Source organism: Corythoichthys intestinalis, chromosome 9, assembly GCF_030265065.1.
Source record: "Corythoichthys intestinalis isolate RoL2023-P3 chromosome 9, ASM3026506v1, whole genome shotgun sequence".
Taxonomy (NCBI): Eukaryota; Metazoa; Chordata; class Actinopteri; order Syngnathiformes; family Syngnathidae; genus Corythoichthys; species Corythoichthys intestinalis.
This window is the reverse complement of record NC_080403.1, coordinates 48335857-48357017: the sequence shown is the minus strand read 5'-3', so window position 1 is coordinate 48357017 and position 21161 is coordinate 48335857. Positions and strand designations below refer to the sequence as shown.

General features: G+C 39.4%; 1 protein-coding gene across 1 annotated transcript in view; it reads left to right on the top strand.

The window, feature by feature from the left end:
- Positions 1-21161, top strand: part of dnajc11b (DnaJ (Hsp40) homolog, subfamily C, member 11b) — a 41380-nt gene that overhangs the window by 5347 nt on the left and 14872 nt on the right. The window contains exons 7-11 of the mRNA XM_057846116.1: positions 1512-1585; positions 1679-1868; positions 7363-7448; positions 15902-16018; positions 16096-16251. Coding sequence (XP_057702099.1) covers positions 1512-1585; positions 1679-1868; positions 7363-7448; positions 15902-16018; positions 16096-16251 — 623 coding nt within the window. The remainder of the gene's footprint in view (positions 1-1511; positions 1586-1678; positions 1869-7362; positions 7449-15901; positions 16019-16095; positions 16252-21161) is intronic.

The following is a 21161-nucleotide window of genomic DNA, read 5'->3' as shown; positions in this document are numbered from 1 at the left end:
GTGGTGTACATTGTTGTTTTACAACAAAACACTAAATTACACTAAATTTCCCAACATTTATTCAGCCATAGAACATTATTTTGCTTTTGAGAAATCTCATAGGACACCAGCAAAAATGTCAAAAACAAAAAAGTATACTGAGATGCTGATGATGTTATGTCAAATTACTAAAAAATGCACTGCACCTAGTTTAAAAAGGTCTGAATGGCAATATATGTATGTCCTATTGCTATACTATATCACTGAAATATATCGCGGAAAACACTCTGGTGACTTGAAGTTCCACTCTGAGACCCCCAATTTGGCTAATTTTCAGAATTGTCCTATATGCATGTGTGATACACCATTGGAAATCTTAAAATCTCAATTCTCTGGGGGAAGAAACATTTTGAATAGGAGGGCATTTAAAAAAAAAAAAAAACCTAACTGGAAGTGAGAGCACACGAGAGCATAAATAAAGACGCCATGATTTTAACGAGATATTATTGTATACTTACCTCTTTTCGATCCAAAAACTCCATGTAGCATGTATCACAGAGTGTCAAGACACAGCTGTGAATGGCCACTGCTGAATTTTGGGGGGATTTTATGGGTGAAACATGGTCATATAACAAGGGTTGCGAAGCAGAAATCGCAGACATCCAGGAGTAGTCGAGATTTTCTTGTCATATATTTACCCATTTAACGTTTTTTCCCAATTTTTCTTTGTTTGGATCTATTATTTATCATCTAAAATATTGGGGGAAATGCGACAGTAACAAAAAAATATATAATTAAGCGATAGTTATGAGGTAGATATCCGTGACGTTTTTACAGACGCCAATTTTTTCATTGTGACGTAATTTGTTTAAAAGTTTAAAATATGCGAGTGAATCATTTTTTAAAGTCGTTTATTTTTTTTTTTAAACTAAATATTAGACATCAATGAATGATTCTAAGCTAAAAATGACCGACATTTTGAATAATAAACACAATTACTTCTTTTTATGGCTAGGTTGCACAAAAGCGGTTGTGCGACGTCTGTAAACAGGGTTTCCAGGGTAAAACGGACACATTAAAAATAGTTTGGGGGCTTATTGCACCATGAATCTGCTATGGAAGCATATAGGCATATTGTTCTATCAAACAAAACATTTCTTTTGGCTTAAAATACAGCAGTTTATTTTAAAGAGAGGTGCAAGAGCAGAAACTGTTTTTTCAGCCTTGTCTGTGTTTCCCGCCATATAGATAGATAAACAAATTTACATCATTTTAGTAGCAGTTAATCATTTTTTGTGTACTTATATGAATATAAAATTGAATAAATTGCACTGTTGGTGTTTGGGAATATAAACAGATGGGAAACCTTTAATTGCAATGCTTTTTTTCCCCCCTACTCTTTCTTAGAGCGTCAATGTTTGATTGATCATTTTAAGGATTCAACATAAAAAGAGTGCTGTTCATTGCCGCTGACAGTTGTAATAATTTGTGTTTCCTTCTGTAATCATACATTTGTACATTCATCCATGAAGGTGGAGTTTGGTGCAGGAGACATACTGGGACCTCTTATTGGATTGAAGGTGTTTCGTAATATCACACAGAGATGGTATGGCTTGAGCGTTTTAACAGTGCATGATAAAATGTACATCACTGAATTTGTTTTTATCATGTATCTACCCTGTGCCATGTCTCCGCTCAGTTTCTTGACAGCACAATGCGGCTTGCAGTTTTCCCCCCGTGGCTTACGCCCCAGCTGTTCTTTGATGACAGCACGCCACCTGGACCAGAACACAATGGGTTATCTGCAGTGGCGCTGGGGGCACACCAGTGCTATGACGACAAGTGTGGTGCGGGACACGAAGAGCAGTCACTTCACCCTGGCTGTACAGGTAATAAGAACATCCGTGTTGCTATAATGTAACACATTTCTAGATAGAGTGCATGGCCACAACATTAGGTACACATGCACAATCTAATGAAATACAATGATAGTTTATTCAGTGCAAAATTTTCATTAAAGGGAACCACAGATAGAAAGACTTGTAGTTCTTAAAAGATAAACATCAGTATGAGTTAAAATAATTTGATATTAAAACCCCTCCTGATGTTTTTGTTTTTATACAATTTGTAAAATTAGTTTTAGAGCTGCAACGATTAATCGATTAACTCGAGTATTCAAATTAAATTTTGCTGATTCGAGTATTCGTTTAATTAAAGTGACGTTGTAATGGTTTATTTTGTAAGTGTTTGCATATAGTTTTATTGATTTGGGTGGATACACTGCCTTCTATTCGGCCTCAATTCACATGAATGAATCCAGTTGCTCCCTGTTAAGACCGACATAAGCTAAATTTTGTTTGAGCTAATGTTTTTTTTAAATGCATCCGTAATTTAGTTTATTGGTATATTTAGCCTATGTTTGTGGGAATATGTGTCTGAACCATTTGTTAAGAGCATTGTAAAAAAAGTTTTAGCATTTTATAGCATTTGAACTAGCGGACTTTTGCGATGTAAGTTAGCCAATTGATCTTTTGTTGGACATAAATCCTCATTTATTTATTTTTATACCGTTTGAGGCTCAGCTCAGCTCAGTTAATTTAATTTTTCATGTTCCTTATCCAATTACTCTATTATTCGAACTAATGGTTTATCAATTAATCGACTACTAAAATAATCGATAGCTGCAGCTCTAATTAGTTTAACTAGTAGGTCGCCATTGTTGTTGACGTCGCAGGGCGGTGACATCACTGGACTACACTGCCGGACTTCTAGAGTATTACTAGCGACATAAAAATGTCATCTGTTCAGCCCTTTCAATTTGAACCCGAGAGGAACATTAATGAGCAGGATAGAACTGTTGATATTTCACAAAACGAGCAGCAAAAGCAAAATGAACAGGAAAGACAGGATGAGACGAGAGTAGGACAAAACCAGCGTTCTGCCAATATTTCCCTGAGGGAACTCTCCGAAGGGATAAATAAAATTTTGTGAAATGTGCGACAGCGGAGAAACGCCACCCAAAGTACTACCGTGCGCTTTCAGCTTGTTTTGTTTGGATGCATACATGCAGAACATACTAAAGATGCCCGAAGAAAATACAGTGATTAAACATAGTAAGTAGGGCTGCAGCTATCGATTATTTAAGTAGTCGATTAATCAATGAACTAGTTATTTCGAATAATCGAGTAATCGGATAAGGAAAATAGAAAATACCTCAGCTGAACCTCAAACAATATAAAACAAATGACGATTTAAGTACAACAAAAGAACAATTGGCTAACTTACATAGCAAAAGTCTGCTAGCCTAAATGCTACAAAATGCTAACTTTTTTTTTTTTACAATGCTCTTAACAAATGGTTCAAACACATATTCCAAATAAAAACCGCTAAATATACCAATAAACTAAATTACAAATTAATTAAAAAAAAAAAAAAACATTAGCTCAAACAAAAACTTGTGAAATGAGTTATGTCACATTCACTGTCACACTAGAAGACAGTGTATCTACTCAAATCAGTAAAACTAAATGCAAACACTTTCAAAACAAACCATTACAACACCACTTTAATTAAACGAATACTCGAAGCAGCAAAATTATAATTCAAATCTTTTTTCTAATCGAATTACTCGAGTTAATCGATTAATCGTTGCAGCGCTAATAGTAAGATCAAATAAGGATGGTTTATATACGCTACGTGACTAATGTGGTCAACAGATCAACATTCTGCTTTAAAGCTACCACATGAAAACACAATGCTTAAAAGTGTGAGAAGGAAACACATGCAAAAAGTATTTTGAGGCAATGAAAAGATAAGAGACTCGCTTTTAACCGATGTGCGCATGTGTTAGATTTCTTGCCGCGTAAAAAAGCAGGGCAAGACACAAAGGGATCGAGAACACAAACTGTCAAATGATAGCAAGTCAATATCTTGGCAACCTGCCTAGGATCGGTTTAAAGAAAATGCTGATGAGCTTGAATTGGATGCAGGTACGACGTTGCGAGCTCATCCCACATCTCTGTAACAAAACAATCTGACCAGAAGCAGACATGACAAAATCACGCCGGTCGTCATATTAGCTTCGCTTGCTAGCTCGCACAGCTTTTCTCCAAGTCCAGGCCAACCGCGTCAACACCCCCAGCATGCATTGCGCGCTGGAGTGATGACTAGGGGTGTGACCCTAGGTAGGTGACCCCCTCGGTAGGTGAAAACATGTACTAAATATTAAAGACTTTTAAATCAATAACACTAATATATGTTTCTCATAACATATTTTAGTAAAAGAGAACAATTATGGCTTATTAGAGCCTACAAGTCTTTAAGTCCGAGGATCCCTTTAAGATTATGAGATAAGGTAACAGTATGCTTATTATTTTGATTGATATCACTATCACTACTAAAACCTACTAATGCCTACGGTATATCCCTCAAGGGAAACGTCAACTGTCATGGTTGTGTTTGCACACCACACAGAGAACCGTATCACACACATGCAGGCATGCAAGGATGTCAGTGTAAAAGGGGCTACTTGGAGGAGGGGGTTTGTTTTTGCCGACGGGCACCTGGACAGTTGTTAGGTAATGAATCAACATCTCTCCAACAACATTTTGGCATTTTAACTTAATGGAACATTGGGTTCCATAATCCAAATGCTTTCAATCGAGTCAATGTCATCCACAATTCATAGAGACAATGGGCCTTGTTCTCTAATTAATGCAAAGACATGTTCACTGTTGCATTCATGACACGTGCACACCGGGCAATTTTCTTCGCAGTGCTCTGTGAGCCGTAATCTGAATAAATTTATGGGGGATCACCCCAAAATTTTAATTTCTTTATTATTCTTAATACTGTTTTGAAAAAGGACAACATATAATAATAATCTTAATCATTTGTATTCATTTCACAGTTAGATAAAGGAATATGGAACAAAACAAGAAAATAGCATAAACTAGAGTTGTCCGATAATATCGGCCGATACAAAATCATTTAAAATAATGTCGGTATCGGTTTTGCGCCAGTATGTATGCTCAGATATAAATGAACGTAGAAGCTTGTAGCCTTTGTGCATTGGCTAGTAACAACGGCTATGCTTAGATTGCCCTTTAGAGGTCTCCAAACCAAGATGTTTGGGATTTTTTTTAACTGAGAGAAATCACTCATGGTGCACAAATAAAATAACCAATAAATGAAAAATAATTAATTTTAAACTCGTCATATTTAACTACAGCATCACCAGAAAGAAATAGTCACTAATAAAAGTAATAAAACACGTAATTATTATACAAATCTGTGCAAAACCTAGAAAAAAATCCGTCTTGGGACTTGTCATAGCATTGGCATGTCCTATGATTGCCGGTCTGTTTCACCTCCTCCAGCCATCGTGTAGCACAGCTGACTCACTGACACTGAGCAGCAACCGGTGGGGGTGGGTTGAGCCTAACAGCTACAAGCGAGGGATTTCTCCATGCCTTTTTGGGACATAAAAAATAGCTAATACCTTAGGGAGGGTATGACTTTTCTGTAGCTGAAGTATTCCCATACCGGCGATTTCGTTTTCTTCGATAGGGGAAAAAGTTCAGGAGTTTCACCTTCTCCAGCCATCGTGTAGCCTTGCAGGTGCAAGCGAGGCATTTCTACCTGCATTTTTGGGACAGAAAAATAGCTAATACCTTAAAGACTGTATGACGGCAAATGTTTGCAGTTTTGAAACCGTGACGTTTTCATTCCACGGTATACCTTGCAACTGCCTGTCTAGTTATAATTATCATTATTAAAGCATCCATAGGCGCAGCACAGAAAAATTCGGATACAGCAACCAAAAGTGGTATTTGCTATGTGGAAAAATGCATTTTGCCATGTGGCAAAATTGATTTTGCCTTGTGGCATTTTATTGCCCTGTGGCAAAATTTATTTTACCACGTGTTTGGTTTTTTTTTTTTTTTTTTTTTGTCATGTGGGATTTTTGTTATGTGGCAAAAGGGATTTTGGTATGCGGATTTTTTTTTTTTTTGGGTAAATTTTTGCAGGCCATGCATGTCCATGCCATTGACAGCTGTGCACGACCAAATGTTCCATACATGTGTCGTCCAACCATTCAAAAATCACAACCACACGTTTTTCTGATGTTTAATATGAATGGAAAATTAAGACGTGCATAGTCGTCAATGGCATAGCCTGACTTGGGTGCCAGTTGAATGTCAATGCGCTGTAATGGTACGTAAGTGTATGGTCAAAAATCACAGCCACACGTTTTTCTGCTAATTAAAATTAATGGAAAGCTTGGGAGTGCATAGCCGTCAATTGCATGGACGTGCATGGCCTGCAAAAATGCCATATACCCCAACCCCCAAAATGCCACAAAAAAAAAAAAAACTACAAACTAAAATCCATTTGCCACATACCAAAAAAAAAATGCCACATGTCAAAATACATTTTGCCACACGGCAAAAAAATGTCACATGGCAAAATTAATTTTGCCACATGGCAAAAAAATGCCACATAGCAAAAAAAATGCTACATGGCAAAATCCTTTTTGCCACAAGGCAAAAAAAATGCCTCATGGCAAAATCTATTTTGCCACATGGCAAAAAAATGCCACATGGCAAAAAAATGCCACATGGCTAAATCAATTTTGCCACATACCAAATACCACTTTTTGTTCTCGGCCCTGCTGGAAAAATTTGCGATAATATGTTAAGCCAACGACCGCATATATCGATATTGTTTGATATCCGAATCAAATTTTTTGATTTGACAACATCGTGATATCATTATCGGTTAAAAAGTCATTATCGTACAACTCGAGAAAAAACTAATTTAGCTGAGAATCAGACATTTGTACTTACAGTAGCTTACAAGCAAGCTCTATCAGTCCATCAAAGCCAAGAGAAACACATCATCTGCAAAAAGCAGATATGCTGTTCTGAGGCCAAAAAAAGTGAACCCTTTCAACACCTCATTTAATCATTAAATTTATACAAAGTAAAATTATGAAATATTCCAGTTTGCCTGTTAGGAATCACCAATAGTTAATGAATTTGACTTTTTAATGTGAACTACTGAAATGAAAACTTCATTCACATCATACTTCACTTCACATCATATTCAAATGAGGTTCTCTTGTACTGTATATTTAACAACTGTATTCGATCATCCCTCATTACAGAGAGAAACTGCACTGGATCATGCTGAGAAGTGCTTTTTTTATTATTACATCATAAAATTAAAAAGCTTTTTATAAATGAATCCAGACTGAGAATTATTATCTCTCCTTTTTATTATTTTTTTAAAAGCAGTTCTGGTGCACCTAATGATGTGGCCCAGACATGTCTTTTTTTTAATACTATAATTAAGATGCAATTAATTTAATGGTTTCTCTAGCTGGGTGTTCCTCACTCCTACCTAATGATGAGCTACCAGTACAAGTTCCAAGATGAGGACCAGACCAAAGTCAAAGGTTCTGTCAAGTAAGTGTGTTTGTCATTTAAAATCAGTGTCTTGATAAGTGCTCCCGTGTACTTGCGGCTATTAGGAATGGCCATAGTGGTCTTTTTGTTGGCTAGATCTCTGATTATGTGAAATTGATTGTTTTGCGTAGGTTAAAAGTTCTCTGTCAAAGTGATGAAAATCAGTCAGCAGGAGATCCTGGTTGGTGGTAATTAGTTGTGTTAATTTTTCTCAACAGACAGTTGCCAGAGAGAAAAAACACAATGTTTTACTACCGCTAGACACACTAAACACTAGGGATGGGAATCGAAATCCGATTCCAATTCAGAACCGGTTCCGAGTGTTTCGAGGCCTCGACATCACAATGAAAAAGCCTTAACGATCCCTTTAACGATTCCTAAAGACGCGTATTGCGTCGTGACGTGTGTTGTTGTCCAGACGCATCAAACTAGCATGGCGCCAAGAACCACTCGCTCCAAAGTTTGACTACACTTCACCAGGAAAGAGTGTGAAAATGAAAGGTTACGACGGGTAAGCACGAGCATTGCAGCCATAAACATAACAATGACAGCACGTAGGTTCAAACGCTCGAAAGTGTGTCTTCACTTCACGAGGAAAAATTACAACAAAGCGACTTGCAGTCATTGCAAGGTGGAGATAACTGCATCGGGAGGGAATACGATTGCGCTGCCTCACAGAGAGGCTAAGGCTCAGTCCTGGCTATAAAAAAATAAATAAATAAAAGTCCCAGCTATACAGTTAGCTAAACTCCCAAATGACGATGCAGAAGACGTTGGTATAATTTGCTGACTTTATTCAACCATCACTTGAAGAGTGAAACTAAGAATAGAAATGAAACAAATCAATTTCGTCCCCAATAACAAACAGGTTTGCATCAACGTAAACCAGCGATGATTAGCTGCTAATAACAGTATGGTTAGCATTCGTTCGCTAGCATAAGCACATCGTTCAAACCACTACACAACTGGATTTAAATGTCCGATCGCGAGTGGAAACACAACAACAACAACACAAAAGATGATACATACAGGCGTTGCCTCTGTAGATATTAACATTAACAAAGAACGTAGGCTCGTAGAAGTGTTTCCCTCTCTCACTCACTTGGATGCCGCATTTCTTCTTTGGGTGTATGCGCGCGTATGAGGACTCTCAAACTGCGGCCCGCGGCCCAAATACGGCCCGCCTCCACATTTGGTCCGGCCATTTTGAATTTTTTTTTTTTTTTTTTTCTCAGTCGTGTTATTTATTCGTGTTTTAGAGGGTTGTTTGGTTATTATCTATTTAATTAATAGTGTTTTTATTATTAATTATTATTATTATTATAAAGAATCCAGAAAGGGTTATTTGATTGTGGCTTTCTGAAAAACAATTATTTTTTACATTTATGCACTTCTGCAATCGTCACACTTTTTCTGTAACAAACTGACCCCGCACCCTCATCAGAGAAGGGAAAAGTTATGTGGCCCTCACAGGAAAAAGTTTGGGGACCCCTGCTTTAACACATATTGCCAAAGGCAGAACAAAAACCTATCTGCCAATATATACCAATATTTTTTATTTCTATTAGATAAATGTTTCAGTAAAATGTTACACATTCTTGTGTATTTGCCACTTATTGCCACAGTTAACATTGAGGCTTTGAGCCTCTTTTGATCTCGTTGTGAGTTTTTAAGGTTGTGACTTCTGATTAAACAAACTCGATGTCAATCAAAATGTTTGTTCTTTTCCCCCAAATTAGAATCGATAAGAGAATCAATAAAGAATCGAATCGTTAAGCAATATCGATAATGGAATCGGAATCGTAAAAATCCTATCAATTCCCATCCCTACTAAACACGCTGGAGTTTACACTTGTAGCTAGTGGGAAATGTTCATGACAGTGTTTACTAACCTTGATTTTTGTATAAATGTGAAATCATATTGCCTCTTTGGCAGCCACCCTCCGCAAACATGTTTTACATGTCGGTTGGCACTCCTCCTCTACGCCGCGGCCATCTGTAACTTTTCTGTAGCCGAAGTATTCCCATAACAGCGATTTCATTTTCTTTGATGTGGGATAAAGTTTCACCTCCTCCAGCCATCGTGCAGCACAGCTAACTCACTGACATTGAGCAACAACCGTTGGGGGAGGGTTGAGCCTGCAGCTGTAAGCGAGGGATTTCTCCCTGCATTTTTGGGACATAAAACATAGCTAATATCCTTGAAACGGTATGACGGAAAATTTTTGCGGTTTTGAAACCGTGACGTTTTCATGCCACGGTATACCTTGAAACCGGTAATCGGCACATGTCCACTCCCATTGTGGAGGGCTATGGGGGGACTGAAAGGATGGAAGCAGACAGAAGAGGAGAAGAACAAACAACAACAACAAAAATCATTATAATATGCCTGTGCTACCTATAGGGTTGGGCATCGATGGGATCCGGGACAAACACTCTGGTTCTCCTGGAACCGTTCGAATTTTTTTATTTCTATTATAAGTTTCGATGCCCTGACCGCCGACTGGAAAAAATAGCTGCCCGACACCAAGAAGGAGAAGCCACATGTAGACTAGCTCCGTTATGAGCAAATCAAATGAAGTGGTTAACTTGGCTTAGCACAAAAACGTGCTGCTTCGCTTAACATAAATAACAACAAGGTAACAGAATAAACACACCATAATGATATCAGACTCTCTGTTAGATTTTGTTTTATCAAGGGTTCCCAATGATGTATAGTCCAGAGGAGGTGTGTGTCTGTACACCTCAAGGATTCTTTTCCAGCTAAAGTAATAAGTTCAACTAAAGCAGGGGTCCCCAACCTTTTTTGCACCATGGACCGGTGTTATTTGGGTCTTTTTTTCCACGGACCCGTGTTCTGACAAATTTTGCAACCCATCAAAAATTGCAGTGGTGCGGTTCTGCGCATGCGCGTAATGTTAAACATAGCCGCAAAATGCGCAAATGCAGCGATTCCAAAGTAAACACTACAAACTTTCTTGAAAGAAAGGAATATTAACTTACTTTTGATCATGGAAGGACTTGTAGAAAAGTTCTCCTCAGATACATCCTGCCATGTAAGCTGCACACAACAACTTCACACCGCTCTCGCCATTAACGACTTCGCCTTGTCGTTAAACATTAATTAGGAAGCCCGCTTCACAAAGATACGATGTCAGGATATTCCAGAATGACTTTAATCCAGAACCTCGGTAGAGTTGTTGTCTCAAATGTATGTTTAATAACGTCGCCGTCAGTTGCGATCTCTACAACTTACTGATCTTACTGTTGCACAGACATCCTCGAATCACTAGTCACGAATCCACTCCTTCTCAGTTGGTGGGTCTTCGAGGTTGTAGGCTCGTCAGGTGCCCTTTTCACCGTAAAAATATCTCCGAAGACGTCTGTTTTCCAGTCCTCTTCGCTCGTGTGGGGGCTAATTATTTCCGGGAACAAATGTGCTGCGCCCGCGGCCTAGCAATACGTTATTATGGAGGACAAGCACACATAGATGTATTATATACACAAACAAGATGTACTGCTAGCAGTCCTATCAATGGATTTCTGTGACGACATTCTATCCCGTAGTATTATATGTAGAGGAGACAGGGATATTGGTGTGTTAAGCAGGGGCACAGGGTTAATTCTGCCAGAATGCGGTCGTTATTAAATTATTATTTCTGTGCAGCCCGGTAGTAAATGTGCCACAGACCGGTACCGGTCCGCGGCCCGGCAGATGGGGACCCCTGAACTAAAGTAATAAGCCTTCTGCTTCCAGTAAGTCACCACTGGGGGAAGCCAAGCACACATGGCAAAACCAAAGTAAAACTGTAGAGTCCAGAGTTACAATACAGGGTGACCCAAAAAAAAGTTTACACTCAGTTTACTGCTTAAAAGCCATTGAAACATATCTAAATAGGTTGTCATGCTTAAGTGATTCACGAAGGTCACTCAGTGCAGCTGGTAATCTCTCGTCTCTACAATTCCTGTGCTTCTGCTGAAAATGAAGAAAACTTTAGCTGTACCCGAATTGCTGCGTGCCGGTCGGACACCTACTGAGATTGCAGCAAATCTGAGAATATCCAGATGTGCAGTCTACAAAGTTAAAAAGAAGCTGAAAGATACTGGAACAGCCTCACGAAAACCTGGGTCTGGAAGTGACGATCTGTGCGGACCAAAAAGTTGATTGACAAGGTGATATGTGGCCACCCCAGAGTCCAGATCCCAATCCCCTGGATTATAGCATATGGGCAACTGTGGAGGACAGTGCCTGTAAGAAGCCACAAACTTCTGTGGCAGTCTTGGAGAGGTCCATTGTTAGATCTTGGGAAAAGATGACAGCATCCTACATAAAGAAGACCTGTCAAGCGTTCCGCAGGCGCCTGGAGGGTGTTGTGACACTTAAGGGAGGACACATTGAAAAATAGAGTGTACTGTACATGTTCTTTACAATAATGTATAATTTGTGATTAAATTCTAATTCTAAGATGAATAAACATGGCATTTAAGTTGTATTATGGCAGTGTAAACTTTTTTTGGGTCACCCTGTAGTGTCATCTTGTGGACGGATGAACAATCTATCAGTTTAGAAAGAAAGAAACTTAAAAAGTAGTCAGCTTAATATCAAGGGATAGAACACTCCCCGCATTACATCCGCAAGATTTCAGTCCTTTAACTAACCTGAAAAAATTATACAATACAATCAATGCCTGCAGGATGAGACACTCTAAAACAGTGTTTTTCAACCTTTTTTGAGTCACGGCACGTATTTACATTGGAAAAAAAATGTCGCGGCATACCACAAACCTAAAAAGATCCCTAAATTACATTCTGTACAGTATTTTTAATTATAAAAAAAAATTCTCCATATACTTACTCAGTGTGAACTTGAGCCTGTTTAGATGAACACAAAAGTGGTATCCTGGCAGGAATCTTCTTCAACAGCTCTGTCTGTTTTTTTGTTTTTTTTTGTTTTTTTTTTTAATAGCAGTTAGGATTGAAAAGCTCAGAATTATCAGACAGGGAGACTTTAGCAATGCTGAATCAGGACCGAGCATCTCACTCAGAATGGCTTGGCAGACAGGTAGTATTAATGTCTCTGCCACAGTGTGGGACTTTTGGAATTTAGCAGTAAGTTCACCAATAAGTTAACTAGCTTTGAGTGCTTTCTCATTTACCTTTGTAGTTTTAGTTCACCAACAAGCTAACTAGCTTCAAGGGCTTTCTCATTTACCTTTGTAATTTTTCTTAAAAAAGGCAATCCCTCTTAAAAGACAATGAGTTCACTGTACTCAAATGGCCTCCACAGTCACCAGATCTCAATCCAATAGAGCAGCTTTGGGATGTGGTGGAACGGGAAATTCGCATCATGGATGTGCAGCCGACAAATCTGCACCAACTGTGTGATGCCATCATGGCTACGTTCATACTACAGGTCTTAATGCACGAATCCGATTTTTTCGTGTTTTTCCGACTCAAGTGAGGCATTAACTTGACGGTCTGAACGTGACAAGTCGCATAGAACTGGACCATTTCAAATCCGATCTGGGTCACTGTGGCTACGTTCATACTACAGGTCTTAATGCACGAATCCGATTTTTTGTCATATCCGTTTTTTTGGCGTGCCCATTCAGACTGCCTTTATCCATTGAGACCGTTCAAGTATTACGCATGCGCACTAATTCGCAGTCCGACACGCGCTAAGCAAGAAGACCCGCATGCGCAGAACCATCAAAACAAATGACAGACGTCATCCGTCATTCCAGGGATATCATACAGTATTTTGCTTTTCAAAAGGTGGACACAAATAACAGACATAAATAATCCCCGTTTAGGCTTATATTCAAAGTTTATATGGATCGATAGCATGCACGCACTGTCCGTGCAGGTCACACACACATACGGGCAGTTTGTCCCGACTCTCGGCCGTGGAGGCAATGTTGAAATATTGCTCACTTGGAACAGAGAGAAAACTGAGCATTCTCAGGCTTATCCTCAACCCATTTTTATTTTTTATGACTGTTTTCAAGCTCAGCCCTTCCTCAAACGCCGTGTTCACTGCAAGCTAGGCGCTAATAACGCACAGGTGCATCGCTACGGTAACGACTCTCTCGCTATTTGATGACGTAATTGCTGCATTAAATCCGATTTGCGGGACTGGACAGTACAGACCGCCGCGACAGTCTGGAAAAATGTGGCCCAGATCGGATTTAGACCACATACGAAAGTGACCCAGATCGGATTTGAAATGGTCCCGTTCTATGCGACTTGTCACGTTCAGACCGTCAAGTTAATGCCTCACTCGAGTCGGAAAAACACGAAAAAATCGGATTCGTGCATTAAGACCTGTAGTATGAACGTAGCCTTTGGTATGTGGTTCAAATCCGATCTGGGCCACATTTTTCCAGACTGTCGCGGCAGTCTGTACTGTCCAGTCTCTCAAATCGTAGTTCATGCAGCAATTACGCCATCAAAAAGCGAGAGAGACGCTACGGTAGCGGTGCAGCTGTGCGTTATTAGCGCCTAGCTTGCCTTGAACACGGCTTTTTAGGAAGTGTCGGACTTGACAACAGTCATAAAAAAATTATAAATGGGTTGAGGATAAGCCTGAGAATGATCGGTTTTCTGTCTGCTCCATATAAGCAATATTTCAACATTGCTTACACGGCCGAGAGTCGGGGCAAACTGCCCATATATGTGTGTGACATGCACGGACAATGCGTGCATGCTATCGATCCATATACTTTGAATATAAGCCTAAACTGGGATTATTTGTGCCTGTTATTTGTGTCCTCTTTTTAAAAAGCAATATATGATATCCCTTGAATGACGGATGACAGCCAGCATGTGTGGTCATTTGTTTTGATGCTTCTGCGTATCCGGGTCGTCTTGCTCAGCGCGTGTTGGACTGCGAATTAGTGCGCATGCGTAATACTTGAATGGTCTCAATGGACAAAGGCAGTCTGAACGGGCACGCCAAAACACAGATATGACAAAAAATCGGATTTGTGCATTAAGACCTGTAGTATGAACCTAGCCCATGTCAATATGGACCACACTCTCTGAGGAATGCTTCCAGCACCTTGTTGAATCTATGCCACGAAAAATTGAGGCAGTTCTGAAGGCAAAAGGGGGTCCAACCAGTTGCTAGCATGGTGTACCTAATAAAGTGGCCAGTGAGTGTATTTTTAAATGATGAATCAGTTTTAAAACTTTCACATGTCGAAAGTAGACAGAAGGGAAATAATGGAATAACGGGAGCAATTTAAACAACTTTAACAGTTGATTCACAACATTAAATTAATTGAATATAGTTTAAAGCTGCTGATACAGAATGGAGACTTGAGTATTTTATCTACTGTTTTGAACTGTTAACGCGATACTGAAATAGTAGTTTATCTAAGCCTGAGAGGATTTTTGTACTATTTTAGTAACTAATGTACGAAACATTAAAAACGGCTAATAACTGGGGGGGGGCATCAACAATTGATTTATAATGGAATCGTAGCCTCTGAATCGTAATCGAATCGTTATGTGCCCAAAGATTCCCACCTCTATTTTAATCCATATAAGCAAATGTGTTTGTTAAGTGACTATTTTGCTCTTTTGTGGTGTAATTATTCTTACAATGTCATTTCACATCAGATCTCTTTCTTTTTAAAGCTCATCTTGACTCTGCGATCAAATCTCAGGATTGTTGAATATTTTATCAATTTAACACTGACACTCCATGTCGCTATGAAAAATGAATTAAATAATGTCATGATCAAACATTTTATTCAAAGAAAGAATTGATAATTTCATTGCCCTCACAGTTCACAAATGATTGATCAAATATTAGAGCTGGTAAATGTTTGTTGCGTATAATTGTGTTTGATCATTTATGAGTTAGTGTGGGAATAAGAGAAAAAAACTGTACTTTCCAGAGGTATTGTGATCTTAGAGCTTTATTGAGTTACGGGATGATCAGTCGATTTCTTTTGCCGTGGTTTTGTGGTCTGAGCCAAAATTTGAGCTTCACAGACATCAATGCCCGAGCTAAGTTGACCCAAAAGAAAAAATGGGAGCGACTCAGGTAATAAAATAGCCTTGCATTTGGACTAGGAGAGTCAGAGTTGCTTGTGCACTTTATGCAAATTATTTCTTTATATTCAGTTTTATTGGATTTATGAAGTTTTCTTAAATGTATTAATGAAAAACATGGTGCAAATATTCATGTTATTTTCTTGGGGTGAGCTTGAATGGATTATTGGCATTTCAATTCATTCCAATGGTAAAATCAAATAAATGGTGGAAATTGAGGTCTCACCTTGGTTAAGAGGTTGACTTCGGATAAATTCATAGGTCAAGTTGCCATTGTACAGTATTGAAGGAAGCAGGCTGCTTTTCTGAGTCATTGCACGTTCCGCCCATGTTGCTGTCGTCAATAGCGGCCCCTTGCTCTCTATTGACGTCTTGTGTCCTTTCCTCGCCAGGACAGGCTGGTTTGGAACGGTGCTGGAATACGGAGCAGAGAGGAAGATAAGCCGCCATAGTGTCCTGTCAGCCACTGTCAGTGTCGGCGTCCCGCAGGGAGTCACATTGAAGATCAAGTACTGACCAGCCCAACATTTGACTGATTGTTCCTCTGTGGGCCTTGCGGGTTCGTCTAATGTGTATTTTCTTGCAGGTTGGCACGTGCCAGTCAGACTTACTTGTTTCCAGTCCACCTGACAGACCAGCTATTGCCAAGTGCCGTCTTCTATGCCACAGTGGGGCCGCTGCTGGTCTATATGGCCGTCCACAAATTGGTCATCATTCCCTACACGCGAGCACAGAAAGAAGAGTAAGTACACGTAGTACTTCAGTGTTTCCCACTAATGGACGAGACTGTGGCGGCCCGCCACAGTCTCGTTTGGGCCCGCCACAGTCTCGTTTGCGCGCCCCCCCCACCCCCCCGAAAAAAAAAGATACTAATCAGATGCGTCAGTCAGCCGATTACACAGCTGTAGCCCACTCCACTCTACTACCCGCGCGAGCGAGAGCAGCATTTTAGAGTAGTATTTTATTTATTTATTTATTTATTTATTTATTTAAGAGACGCAAGGGGAACGAGTAGGAAGAATGGGAGAACGAGCGAGATAGCGAGAGATAGCGGTCGCATGTCGTAGCAGCCCGCTGTTATTTTGTTATTGTTTTTCTTTATTATTGTTACCACAATCGAGTGGGTAAGCAAATACAGACTTCTCTCCTTCTGCCCCATATCCCGGGCATTACAATAGTTTGGATCGGACTTTTCGGCGAAAGTGAGCGGTGGACGGCCGTCTTGGACGGAAAGCAAACTTTGATTGAACTTGCGCGGAGAGGCGGGGCCCAAAATAAAGCCTTGCTCTATTTTCAGAGCTGAGCAGAGTTGGTCACAGTAAAGTATTTATTAGTTCAAGCAGAGTAAAATGATACATATTCACGGTACAAGAACGTCGTTTCCGTGTCCATCGATTGGTAAGAAAAGGCTGTTTGTACGAGTGACGTGTGGGCGCTCCCGTCGGGGGGACATTTCGCGTGGAGTGGCTATTTTTCGGCACAACACCGACGCGCCAACTTCAGACAATTATGGCTGACGAAAGTTGGATAAATGCGCCCCCCCACAATTTCGCGAGCTCTGGGACACTCGAAAAATGACTCTCTTACCTCTCCTTGCTAAGTTAATGGTACCTCGATGTGCGTTTGTGTGGAAATTTAGTTCACGAAAAACGGGGAAAAAACTATTCACCTTCTCACCGAATCAAGAAAAACTCTTTACACGGCCATTAGAATCCCCCCTGTCCTGTAAATGGGTCAGTTGACAGAAGGACTGTTATTGTTGTGGTAATGTAGTACTTATGAGGGTCAAATAAAAAGAAAAAAGGAGGGCTACGACGGCGGTCTGAAACCCGCGGCTTTTGGGCCGCATGCGGCTCCTTAGTGCTGCTTCGGAGCTTTTTTTTTTTTTTTTTTTTTTTTTTTTTTTTTTTTTTAATGGAAAAAGATGGGGGAGGGAAATATATTTTTTGTTTCAATAGGATTTCTAGGAGGACAAACATGATACAAACATTCTTTCAATTCATTAATATTGTAATGAAGTTAAACTTGTGGTGTCATCGTACAACAGAGTAGTCACGCGGTGCGCTATAGGATCCACTGCAGGGAAAATAAACATTTAATCATGAAGGCTAATTATGTATTTCTAGCCAACTTAGTCATTTTTATAGTAGGCTAATATAGCTAGTATTGATAATTATAAGGCTTGTACAAGGCTTTTAATTTTTTGCTGCTCCAGACATACTGTATCAGGTTTTTTTTTTTGGGGGGGGGGGGGGGGGGGGGGTCAAATATGGCTCTTTTCAACAGTTTGCCAACCCTGAGTGACTACGAGATGTAAGTCGTACTATTGCTACGAGAAAAAAAGTCGCATTATTACATAGGGTAACGTAGCTGTACTCAGCAACGCATTTTACATACATGTACCGTAGCTGAGAGCTATAACATTAGCCTAGCTAATGAAATATTTCAAATATATCGTTGTTATGGTTCTTCTTGGGGGAAAAAAATAATGAAAAAAAAAAAAAAAATCGCCATGGCATGACATGGTGTGGCTGTCCGACTCCGATGCAGCCCACCACCACAGTTTCAAAAAATCCTATGGTCAGAGACCCTCCCACCACAGTCTCCTAAAATCCTGTGGGAAACACTGTACTTATTCTTTTGCAATTAACTTTTTCGTATGCACCGATCAAGCAGCAGTGGCCATTACAAAGGGTTGTCTGTGTATTTAACAAATACTGTATCCACTTATGTATTTGCACGATATAAAATAATTAAACTAATACTTTTATTTATCAAAATTGAAGTTTAATCTCAGGTTAACAGTAAAAATGTAAAAACTCACCCATCAGCCAGTCTGCTGGGATAGGCTCCAGTTAACCAGAGTTAACTCTCGTAGCTGGCAGGAAACGTTCATGACAGTGTTTACTAACCTTTAGTTTCGTATAATTGCAAAATCATATTGAGGCTACTGCCTCCTCGGCAGCCACCCTCTGCAAACTTGTTTTACATGTCGGGTAGCCCTCCTCCTCTAAGCCTCAGCCGTCTGTAACTTTTCTGCAGCCGAAGTATTCCCAGACCAGTGATTTCTTCATTGGAGGAAAAATTTCAGGAGTTTCACCTCCTCCAGCCATCGTGTAGCACAGCTGACTAATTGACACTGAGCAGCAACCGGTGGCCTTACAGCTACAAGCGAGGGATTTGTCCATGCCTTTTTGGGACATAAAAAATAGCTATTCCCTTAGGGACGGTATGACGAAAAAACATTTTTTTAACTTTTTTACCGTTTTGAAACCTTGACGTTTCAAAATGGTATACCTTGAAACTGGTAATCGGCACATGTCTATACCCAAACTTCAATTTTACGAAGGAACATGAAAAAACTCACAGTGCACATAGGCTGCTATATTATGGCTTGCTTTTAGGGTCATAGAGATCATCATTCTGGACAAATATATTATAATATTGGTTAAGATAGGATAAAAACGGTTTTAATTCAAATGTCTAAATTGTTTAAGCAAGATTATTGTCAAAAAAAAAAAATGACCGTATTTTTCGGATTTAAAGTCGCACCTGAGTATTAGTCGCACCAGCCATAAAATGCCCAACAAAGAGCAAAAAAACATATACAAGTCGCACCGGAGTATAAGTCGCATTTTTGGGGGAAATTTACTTGATAAAATCCAACACATAGAACAGACATGTCATCTTGAAAGGCAATTTAATATAAAAATACAATAGAAAACAGCATTCTGAATAAGTGTACAGTGTACAGTGCATTAACAACAAAATGCGAATATACTGTCCTCACCAGGACGCTACGCCTCGGTCCTGGCTATTCAGCGGGCTAAACTCCCAAATGACGATGCTGGATGTCCGTATAATTTTCTGAATCAATTTTGTCCTCGATGCCAAACAGGTTCGCATCGACGTAAATAAATGATAATTAGGGACTTTTACAGCAATGACATGACACAAACGGTTATCATGCGTTCGCTAGCATTAGTACATCGTTCAAACAACCACACAACTGGCTCTAAGTGTCCGATCGCGGGTGGAAAACACACAACAACAACAACAGAAAAGATAATACACACAGGCGTCGCCTCTGTAGAGATATTTTGCAAGCATAAACAATAAACGTAGGTTCGCATCAGTGTTTCTCTTTCGCTAACTCGCCTACTAAGTCAGAGCTACGTAGCTGTCGGTCTTCTTCTGGCGTATGAGCGCTCTTCTTCGCAAGTGCGCCCACACATGGGCGTGAAAGCGCCACAAACTAAAAGCATGCATTTCAATATAAAAAAGTCAATAATACAATTGAACACATATTGCCAAAGGCAGAACGTGAACGTGGCCATAGTTATTAAGTTATTAAGACAAGTATAGCATAAAGAACATGCTAACAAGTTTACCAAACCATCAGTGTCACTCCAAAACACCAAAATAACATGTGAAAGTGATATCATAATGTGTTAATAATTTCACACATAAGTCGCTCCTAAGGATAAGTCGCACCCCCAGCCAAACTACAAAAAAACTGCTACTTATAGTCCGAAAAATACATTAATCGCACAAAGACCCTTGAATTGATCATTTGATCCCAAAAAATGGTGACCACCCCTCCCTAAATCAAATGACCAGACTGATACAGAAAACACCACTATCCCTTTGACACTCCACACTAGGAAAAGCAGGCCAAATTGAGATTTTAAGCTCAACTTCTGTGATTCTCGAAACAGCGTTTATTTCCAATTCGCCTTCAGTATTAAAAATGAAGGGCAAGTTGTGACGCAAAAGCTGGAATCCAGTAGTTCTCATAAGATTGACAGCATTACACTGAGATTGCACATCATTGCAGGAGAATGACTCAACCGTCATGCCAATTTACTTGTTTACTGAACTTACCAACCCTGGTGTGATGCCATCCCAACTCGGGGGTTCAGAGTTTTTTTTTTTTTTTCAGTTTTCCGTGACTGAGATGTGGCAGAAGTCTCTGCATTTTAAATGAGCTGCCTGACTACTTCAGTGGCTCTATTTCTCCTCATTTGACATAGTGTGATGAGGCTACTACTACATGTAAAAGACAAGCGCTGTAGTGAGCAGTGCTGTTAATCTTACTGAAAAAAAGTAATTAATTATAGTTACAAATTACTTCTCCCAAAAAGTAATTGCGTTAGTAACTCAATTACCTGAATGTAAGAGTAATTAGTTACTTGGCAAAGTAATTGGTGATAATTACTTCTTTTTTTTTTTTTTCCCCTCAAAAAAAAAAAAAAAACATTGGCCACACGATGTGAAGTTTTTTGTTAAGGTTTTTGGTACAATTGGCCCGAGCCCAATTCTTTACCCTAATTTACCCTTTACCCTGAATAAACTGTTAAAAGTTGTTAAAATTGCTCCCATTATTGCATTAGTTCCCTTCTCTCTACTTTCGACATATGAAAGTTTTAAAACTGTTTCATCATTTAAAGATAGATTCAAGTCAAGATTTTGCCGATTTAGAAGTACAGTATTTTAGATAAAAAGTTACTTAGGTTCGCTAGGAAGGTTCTCTACAACAGAGCCGTCCTAAAAAGTCTATTGCTTTAAGATGGCGGCTGTCTACTAACTCATTTAGTGCCATGTCTGTCATTTTGCATCTAGTTATATCTATGTACAGTACATGTGATATCT